This window comes from Anarrhichthys ocellatus, unplaced genomic scaffold, assembly GCF_004355925.1.
Source record: "Anarrhichthys ocellatus isolate YVR2014 unplaced genomic scaffold, GSC_Weel_1.0 scaffold1947, whole genome shotgun sequence".
Taxonomy (NCBI): Eukaryota; Metazoa; Chordata; class Actinopteri; order Perciformes; family Anarhichadidae; genus Anarrhichthys; species Anarrhichthys ocellatus.
The window spans coordinates 1-9,191 of record NW_022281921.1 but is presented as its reverse complement, the minus strand read 5'-3'; the positions used below and the strand labels follow the sequence as shown (position 1 = coordinate 9,191).

The window sequence follows — 9,191 nt, the reverse complement described above, 5'->3', positions numbered from 1 at the left end:
ATATATACACACATACATATATATATACACACATACATATATACACATACATATATACACATACATATATATATACACACACACATATATATATATACACTGAATCAACCTTTCCAGAGATTTCAAAGGTCATCAAGTGTTCGTCTACATCTCACCTCAGAACGGAGCAGGACTTACTTTGGCTGAGCAGCAGCTCGTTCAGGGACTCCGCCCATTTCTCCAGCTCTTCTTGACTGATCTTCCTCTTCTTACTGTGGCCCACCTGACTCCACTGACGCATGAAGAGCAGGCGAGACCTCCTCTCTTTGGCACTGTGCACCAGGACCACCAAAGGACAGAGAGAGTTCATACCAAACAGTAGTGCACTCATCACATCTCACTGCAGGCTCACGTGAGGCTTCACAACAATCTCATGACAGACATCACAGACTCAGAACCAGATGGGTTTGTCTAAGAACAGTACATTAAAGGCACAGTAACAGTTGTGAGATGGAGCCATCAGTTAGCAACAATTAGCAACTGAAAACATGTATGATTCTCACCTGTCTGTCTGTTCTGTGTTGGACAGGTTGGAGTTTGAGGAATGAGGACTCTGAAAGAGAAAACACAAAGTTAACTGTGTTTCTTCTTCCTGTTGCACTTGGTGAGAGCCCAATGAAGCAGCTTTCCAGGTTTCACCATCACATAGAACTGGGTTTACATCTCTAAACTACGCTAACAATAAGATATGAGTAAGCAAACCCGGACAAGTTAAAAGTTTTATGAGCAAATAACATCTTTTATAACTAATAACAATCCCAGCTCAAGGGTTTCCAGCACTTTCAACCACTTCACCTGGTTGTCTTCAGCAGGTGGAGTCGCAACAGAGCTCAGTAGCTGGAGGATGAACCCAGACATTATGTTTGTATAAATGTTAAGCTCAACTGTTGAGTGTAAGCAGTTAATCTAAAGTATCCACAATCCATATTAATACGGGCGGCCGTGGTTCATTGGGTAGACGGTTGGCGGTTCGATCCAAAGTGTCCCAAGCAAGACACTGAACCCCTAACTGCTCCCCGGGCACTTCTCAGAAGCCCACTGCTCCCAACATCCCAATATGCTCGGGAGGTGCAGAGGTCAAATTTTATGTATATGTAAAAATGTATAATTTTTACATTAAGTTTAAGTTAATACGAACAGGCGGGAATCCATCATGCTGAAATGTTCAGAGACCAATGGAACCCTACAGAAGGCTTACAAAACGTGCAGCAGAAACCGAACGTTTGGGAAGATTTGTAACAAATGATCAAACCTTGACTATGGATCATCTTTAGGATCTGGCCTATATACTGCCCTACTGTGTAGACTGAAGCTGAACTGGTTTCCCACCTGCCCGAACAGACTCTTGAGGTGCAGTTTAGCAGATGACAGTTTGGGTTTCTGGTGGTGCCTGTGATGGAATTTGAAGGGCTTGGAGGAGGAGGAAGGAGACGTGGAATGCAGATCGTCGCTCTCCATGCTCTCCGTGCTGCCCTGGTCAGCCGGGGCCAGCTGGCCGTCACTGTAGGCCCTGCAGCCTTCACTAATGACACACACTCTGAGGTGGTTGTTGCCCAGTTTCTCCAGCTCGCACAGGTTCTCTGCGCTGACGCTGTGCTCCTTGATCAGCTCCTTCCTCCCCGCCTCGCTGGAACTGGCTCTAGGCTCCCGGATGGTGGGGGTCGGGCGGGTCGAGCTCCCTTCCAGCTCATCTTCCTCCGTGTGAGGGGTGTAGGTGTCGGACTTCCGGTTCTTCCCATGATCTGAGGTCTTCAGTGCCACCCTCTTCCATGGGAGGAAGTCCAGATCCAGGAGGGATCCCTCTGAGCTGAATCTGCGCATGGTAGCTGTATAAGAAGTGATGGAATAGAGCAGGAAAAAGACAAGTACAGGCCAGAGATGAGGAGGAAGGGTTGAGAGGAGATGGGAGCTGCAGTGAAGCTAAATAAAGCAGAGAGGATTGGGGATGGGAAAATTGGACAATCAGAAAAATGGGTCAAAGAATGAATGAATTGCTCCACATGAACGATGAGCTTAGGGAACAACGTGCCTGATAGAAAGTAGAAACGCCTTTCAAACTCTTCATTTACATACACACAATACACAGTATTGAATTAATTAAAATACACTTCAAAATAAACACATTGTAAGCGTAGACTATTTTAGATCCGACACAATGATCAGATACTAGGTCCAATGTTTATCATCATTTTGGCTTAGTTAGATACAATTATACATAATATTGGCTTATTATTTGATACATTTCTATAGCATGACTTTAATTTGATGAGAAAAGTCAATTCAACTTTCTGCCTCACATTTTTTACAGTAAAAAGTCATAAATTGTGCTTAGTAGCTCATTATTTTAAATCTACAAAGTCAAATTGTGACAAAATACTGTCAGTCAGAATTGTGAGACATTAAACCCAAATGTTGCCTTAGCATGAGTATTTTCATTTGTATCATTCCTCATTGTTCAGTCCTTTGTGGCAGGTGGCACTAAGGGTCGCTGGTAAAGTATGCAGGCCTCCTTCCATGTTGGCGAGCAGAGAAGACGAGAGGGCAGACATAAGCCTGCTTTCTGTCTGTGACGTGTATTGTTGTTGTGTATGTCAGACCTGCTTCCTTGCAGGGTTGAAGGCGGTAGGACAACTGATACGTATGATGTAGCAGGTATTTTAAAGTTTAGTCATGCTTTCTTTTCATTTTGTTTATTGTCATCCTGCTTCCCCCACCAATCATAACTGCTCAGGATGAATCTCTGGGTCTTTCTCACTTCCTGACTTTATGCCTGCGTAATTCCTTTCCTCACCTCCTCGCCTTACGTCTTAGTCCCGCCCACAGGAGACTTGGAACAGGCATTTAACAAATGAGACACTGTTGCCTCCGAGTGTCATTTTAAAGACATCAATTAAAAATGACGTGTGTCACAGCTGTCCATTGTTTGGTTATACTGCTGTATTTTATGATCTCTGTCAGATGAGCATAACAGAGCTCATGACACCTTCTAGAAGAATCTACGGATGAATACACACACACACAATATTTGTAGTGCTTCTATATATCATTGTGGGAAGTACTACAAATATTTGTATGAAAAGTACTGTACAACTAAAGAGTGACATATTATATACAGTAGATGACTGAGTGATATATATTATGTACACACAAACAGTCCTGTCTATCTATACGACAACATAAAATACAGCAAAAAAGTGGTGAGTAAAGAGAATGTTGATATAATAAGCAGCTGTTTGCACTTGTAAACATCATGTCACCATTATAGCAGTTAAAAATGGATGCAGGCTACAGTCAATATGAAAGTAATAAAGCAGGAATGTCTTCAAGTAATGCTTTGGGATTATTCCAGCTGTGTGTCAAACCTCTTTTATTTGTTTACGGATGCTGAAAGACTTCCGTAAAGGATACACCTGCGTTTCCTTGCTCACAGCTCCTCGGGCAAGCCTCCTCGCTCCTCGAGATTTCCGGGTCCCAAGCCGGAGGATGGAGTAGTGAGAGGTGGTTCGTTCTTGTTTGCAGTGAAAGGAATCACTAGTGTAAACTTTGTGAAGTGTTAACTCACTTAGCGTGCTAAACATGCAGTGTGTAGGTGTGCTAGTGGAGCTTAGCCCCTCCCTGTTAGTATAGCTGGGGAGTAAAGAGTGAGACTGAGGTTAGGGTGGGGGAGTATGAATTGTAAAGCTGAACTTCTGTAATTAAAGCGTTCTACTCTTTATCTCCCGGATTGTCCTCCTTCACTGTCACACTTTTGTTCAGTTTTTGGTGGAGCCGCGTTTTCTTAAATACAAGTCAAAAATATGATATAGAGAGGAAGTACAATTAGTATTAATAAAAAGATGATGAGATTATGTGTAAATAAACATTTGATATGATTTAGTCTCATCATTTTCCAATTTGTGACAAAGTATTTTAAGTATTGACTTAAAAACTTATTAACTTCTACATAGTGTCTTCTATTTTGACTTCAAATATAATGATTTTACTTTAGTATTTTGACCTATTAGGAGTATCTCAATGTTTGTCCTTTCCTGGCAGGATTGGGTTTCCATAGCCTACCGAGTAAAAGGAGAAAATAAACACGGCTATTGTTATCACTAGAACCAGTCAGCATATAAGGAAGTGAACCTGAATGCTACCACTGTGCCATTGTATACTGGTTGATGATCCTTGGAATTCATGTCATGCCACCCAGCCACATAAAGCCTTCTCACGGCACTGGGAACAGCAACAGCTGGCTGATGTTTCCACTCATTAAGACATTCAGAGAGCACCAGTGTAGATTTACCTCTTCGTCCTGCGGTTATTAAGCTTACTCCATGGCAGATACTTCCATTCCTCCAGATCTCATGAGCAACCGGACCCGAAGGTTCCGGATACAGCAATGCCGATTTCAGGTCCCTAAAGACAGCAAAATCCAACCTGCGACGCTCCTGCTGTCTCCAGTTCTAGGCTCAGTGACCCACACGAATCCGGACCTCTCTGTCCTCCTACAACACTGACTCGCGGTGAAGAGACAATTCCGGTGTCATAAAGTTTCCACTCGTGACACTTCTAAGGTAGAGACAGGCTACCTTGACTGCCGCCACACCTTCAGTTCTGTCTCAACTTGTCCGTCAGACCAGAGACTTGAGGAGAGCTGCCGGCAGCCTTGTTTTACGCACGCAAGCATGCACGCGCGCACACACACGTACACAAACAGACACACGTGTGAATAGAAAGTCTGAAGAATAGAATAGAAAATACAACCCCACTTTACAACATCGAATTCTACATTCTACCACTACAACAACCATTAACTAATACCACTACCACTAATAATAATGGTAACAATAATAACAACAATAACAATAATAATCACTTCATTTATTTTCTTATCTTGATATATAATCCTATAGTAAGGTGAAAGTAGAAATACTTAGCAAGTTTAACACTACGAACAGTTTTAAATGAAAGTTATAAACTTTGCCAAAGTGACAGCTATCAGGCATGAAACAGACGCGTCTCCCTACGTCATTGGGGTCCTTTGACGTTGCGTTCACTGCCTTGTTTAATTTGGGAAAACTAAGCTAGTTAGCTAACGGATCAACCGGAATCCGGTCACACTCAAACCAGAATTTCCCTTCAAATTGGAATTCCCCAGGTTGTAGTATACTATAGCAGACTATAAATGAAGAACAGCAAGACCTCCACTGTATGTGGATAGCGATCTCCCAGGGGAGCTCGGCTAGTTAGCACTGTTATCGTTCCGGTAACTGGGATTATTACCCAATGTTAGCTGGCTGGCTAAGCTAATAACGTCAACAAGGCACTGAAGCTGTCTGTAACTGGCGCTGTCTTATTATTTAACCACTTAATTAGTTTGGTAGTAGATAAAGGTTACTAGGTTGGTTCCTTTCTCCTTAATGGTTGAAATTAACGCTAGCTACCTAACGCTTAATTTACGGTACTGACTTTGTTTCAGACATTCTGAAATCGGTCTGAGTCTGGCGGTATGATAGAAGTCACTGTGAAGACTCTGGACTCCCAGAGCAGGAGCTACCAAGTCAGAGGCGAGGTAATGCTCTTACCCTGATTCAAACACTGCTTTACTGAGACTCCTCTTTCCCCTCCCGTTTCAATTGTGTGTTGTGTCACCAGCTGACAGTGAAGCAGTTCAAGGAACACATGGCTTCATCAGTGGAGATCCCAGTAGACAAGCAGCGGCTCATCTACCAGGGCAGAGTGCTGCAGGATGACAGGACGCTGACTGAATACAGTGAGTACATGAAAGCTGCTCAATATATTTTTAGTTTTAAAACGACCTCGAACTATCTAATTCAAAAGAATAAGAATTATATTATTTGTTTATTTTCTTATGTTTATTCTCCTCTTTCCCTCCTTTTTTGTTGTGCTGCTTGTATTCCAACCTGCTATGTCATTTGAATGTTGATGTAATATGATGACCGGTCAGTGTGGTAAACTGTGAGGTGAAATTGAATCCAGCTGAGCTTTGGAGTTTGACCACCAGAAATCCTACTACTAATATAACTTTACTAAGTGTTGCAACCATTGGTTATTGGTTAATCTAGGTTTTTTTTCATTAATTATTTCATTGTTCAGTATGGTAGTGTATTGCTGCCGCTTTGCCAACATTGTTTGCCAAGTGTCTCATTAAAACATCTGTTTTAAGTTATTACAATATGTGTTCATATATTACAGTATGAAGTCCATCTCTTTGTTTCTCCATCAGATGTAGATGGCAAGGTAATCCACCTGGTGGAGCGTGCCCCACCTCAGGCTACCATGTCCGGTTCCAGTGGTGCAGGTGTTTCTCCTGGGGGACCAGATGGCGGAAGCAGCAGCAGCCATGCTTCTACCTCCTCCCAGGGTGCACCGCACAACCGTAACAGTTACGTGATGCTGGGGACCTTCAACCTGCCCGTCAACATCATGGACCCTCAGCAGATCCAGGTGGGGATGACCCCGCTGCATGCAAACCAAAGCTTCAGTATCATTTTGTGGATTTTCATGCTTTGTGATAGCTGGAATTTGTTTTGTAGATGTCTGTTCAGCAGATGATGGCTGGAGTCGGTGAAGCTGGAAGGAACACCAGGGTCAGCACCAGCTCCGGGGTAAAGGCTCATTATTCACCAGGCATCATCTCATCAGTCTTTAAGTCCTTAATCTCCCTCTTCCTGTACAGCTAACTGATGTCTGTGTGTATAGAGCAATGGCTTGGTGGACGTGCAGATGGACCAGTCAGTGCAGAGTGAGCCCAGGATGAGGCTGCAGCTGGCTGAGAACCTGCTCAGAGACACTCGCTCTCTGATCCACAGGCTGGAGGTACGGTGCACATGCTGCTTTTGTTGCCTTGGCTGTTATTTACAGCCTCATAGCATCTTCACTAATATCTTAGCTAGACAAGTCATAGACCATGTTCAGAGTAAGGCCCTGTAGTGTCTACACGTATACAGATATAGTTTTTCAAATGGACATTTTCCTCTACGTTTTAAAATACGATTCTGTTCACTCGACTTTTGTTTTACAAAATATCTCGGTCCACACTAGAACGATAGACTGTATACATGGAGTGGACGTAGTCATCGTGACATCAGACATTGTTTTGTGGACTGCCGTTTTGAAGCCTCGATTTTGCCGTCGCCATCTTGGATTACAGCAGTCACCGTGTTGTTGTTTTTCACAACCAATGAACAGAAGTTACCATATTTGGAGTGCAGAGGAGTGATGTAGAGACGCCGTATAAGCCTACCCTGCTTTATGGTCTGTTTGACTCTAAATGGACCATCATTTACGAAATGAACATCATGCTGTATGGAAGAATACTTGAAATTAGAGATTGAGACCATAAACTCATGTTTACAATGTTTACTGAGGTAATAAGTCAAGAGAGAAGTAGAGTCATTTTCTCATAGACTTCTATACAACCAGAGGAGTCGCCCCCTGATGGTCATTAGAGAGAATGCAAAAATAACTCAAAAGTAGGTGTCAACTGTCTCAAATACCACAGAAGAGGATTCTGAGCATGCTCAGTAAGCTTATTTTCCTTTGACAGTGTTAACAAATAGTAAACAACAGTTGGGAACAGATAACTTCTATGCCCCGTTCTCTTCCCCTTAAGCTGGTCTACTAACTAGATTTCCACTTGAGAAAGATGGAGACTAAGGAGCCACTGGACAAAACAAGACAAAAGGGAGGACACTACCCCTGCATGTAAAGTTAGTTTTGCAAGGTTAAAGCCAATGGACTGCTTTGCCAAAAGATGGACAAAGCACTTCTTATTCTGAAGCCCATTATATTATTTCTTGACATGTAGCTTATTAGCTAGCTAGCCAGCCACCAGCTCAACATTAGCATACCAAAACCACTGTCTCTGAGTAAAACCTTTTTTTCTTTTGACTGATGTCACCTAAACAATCTACACAGTACTGGCCTAATGTTACTCGTGCTCTCCACTGTCTCTCACTCTTCAGCCACTCTTCTCTCACTCCTACTATCGTGACTCTGCTTTCCCGTGTGCCGTTTATCCCCCAAAAAAGAGTTTCCTAGCAGTGACCCTTATACTCACACATGCAATGTAAATACTACGTAGATATTACATTCTTGTGCATCTGCACTACATCAGCTACTCTCGGTGTCTGTTTGCACTGTATCGATCGAAGAACACTTGATTGAGAGTGTCTCATTTACTTGATTTTGGATGTTTATTGCCATTGAATATTGGAGAAATATCACTGGTAAACTGGTACATTGTGCTGATGCCTCCAGTATGTGTATTGTGCATGCGTGTTCCCATTTGACTAATTTCTTAGGGTTAAAGCAATACACCAAGTTTTTCTCCAAAACCAGAGGAGAGTAAAGAACCTCATAGCTGTGGCGCTTACCTGGTCATCAGATGGATGCATTCAATTTCCACTTGTACATAACTTCTATGAACCAACAGTACAGACCACAGTACTGAGTGCGCATTGTACTGTGATGTGTTCATGTGTTGTAGGGAGTGTCCAGTGACAGCAGATCCCATTCACAGCCAGAGGTACCTCAGTCCTCTTCCTCCCCACCGCCATCTTCCTCCTCTATTAGAGGGGCTGTAGCATCACAACTCATGGACAGCAGCTCACCACCTGCTCCATCATCCTCCACCTCCACCCAGACCGAGGGACCAGCCAACACTGGGCCCAAGTAAGTCAGAGTTATGGACTGAATGGCTCCAGTAACAACTGATATAAACACGTAATCCGTACGTGGATACATTATGTTGATCGTGACATCCGATCTGTAGGCCTTTGCACTTAAACATGGTATAGACCCCTTGTCTGTTAGTTAACATGACGACTTGTTTTTGTGGGTGGAGGCAGAATAATTCTCTAAACACGTTAGTTAATGCTAGCTATCAATGTTTGGTTGGCTTGTTTTTTTTATAATGGCTGATGAAAATATGTGTTTACAGTCCCTCACTGTCTGGGACTGGGTGTGCTACTTGAGAAAGTTAAAATTAACCAACAGGACCAGATTAGCAGAGCCCTATGCTGTTGGCAGACTGCCTCGCAGAAGGCCAAGCTAACCCTAAGCTACACTATTTGCAACATTTTCGTATATACATATATATATATGTATGTATGTATATATGTATGTGTATGTATATATATATATAT

At 42.8% G+C, this 9,191-nt stretch overlaps 2 protein-coding genes across 4 annotated transcripts; one reads left to right on the top strand and one right to left on the bottom strand.

Annotated features, from left to right (window-relative positions):
- Window positions 1-104: 104 nt before the first annotated feature.
- On the bottom strand, window positions 105-5,521 carry LOC116378001 (uncharacterized). Of its 3 annotated transcripts, none has more exons than XM_031839793.1 (4): window positions 4,325-5,521; window positions 1,369-4,091; window positions 543-592; window positions 105-311 (listed from the first exon to the last, which is right to left on the bottom strand). In XM_031839793.1, the coding sequence occupies exons 2-4, from the start codon at window positions 1,858-1,860 to the stop codon at window positions 152-154; spliced, it is 702 nt and encodes a 233-aa protein (XP_031695653.1). In that variant the 5' UTR covers window positions 1,861-4,091; window positions 4,325-5,521; the 3' UTR covers window positions 105-151. The 3 variants fall into 3 exon arrangements, with proteins under 3 accessions (XP_031695653.1, XP_031695654.1, XP_031695652.1); XM_031839794.1 differs by having other exon boundaries at window positions 1,369-1,959; XM_031839792.1 differs by having other exon boundaries at window positions 1,369-5,521.
- LOC116378000 (large proline-rich protein BAG6-like) lies at window positions 4,926-9,115 on the top strand. Its single transcript, XM_031839791.1, has 7 exons — window positions 4,926-5,422; window positions 5,501-5,593; window positions 5,677-5,794; window positions 6,269-6,489; window positions 6,579-6,650; window positions 6,745-6,861; window positions 8,534-9,115. The coding sequence occupies exons 2-7, from the start codon at window positions 5,531-5,533 to the stop codon at window positions 8,720-8,722; spliced, it is 780 nt and encodes a 259-aa protein (XP_031695651.1). The 5' UTR covers window positions 4,926-5,422; window positions 5,501-5,530; the 3' UTR covers window positions 8,723-9,115.
- Window positions 9,116-9,191: the final 76 nt, after the last annotated feature.

Coding starts and splice junctions, on each gene's coding strand:
- LOC116378001 (XM_031839792.1), bottom strand. CDS start 1,860: ATGCGCAGATTCAGCTCAGAGGGATCCCTCCTGGATCTGGACTTCCTC. Junction 593..1,368: donor TCAAGAGTCTGTTCGGGCAG/GTGGGAAACCAG, acceptor TTTCTCTTTCAG/AGTCCTCATTCCTCAAACTC. Junction 312..542: donor AACACAGAACAGACAGACAG/GTGAGAATCATA, acceptor CCTGGTGCACAG/TGCCAAAGAGAGGAGGTCTC.
- LOC116378000 (XM_031839791.1), top strand. CDS start 5,531: ATGATAGAAGTCACTGTGAAGACTCTGGACTCCCAGAGCAGGAGCTAC. Junction 6,490..6,578: donor TGGACCCTCAGCAGATCCAG/GTGGGGATGACC, acceptor TTTGTTTTGTAG/ATGTCTGTTCAGCAGATGAT. Junction 6,651..6,744: donor GGGTCAGCACCAGCTCCGGG/GTAAAGGCTCAT, acceptor CTGTGTGTATAG/AGCAATGGCTTGGTGGACGT.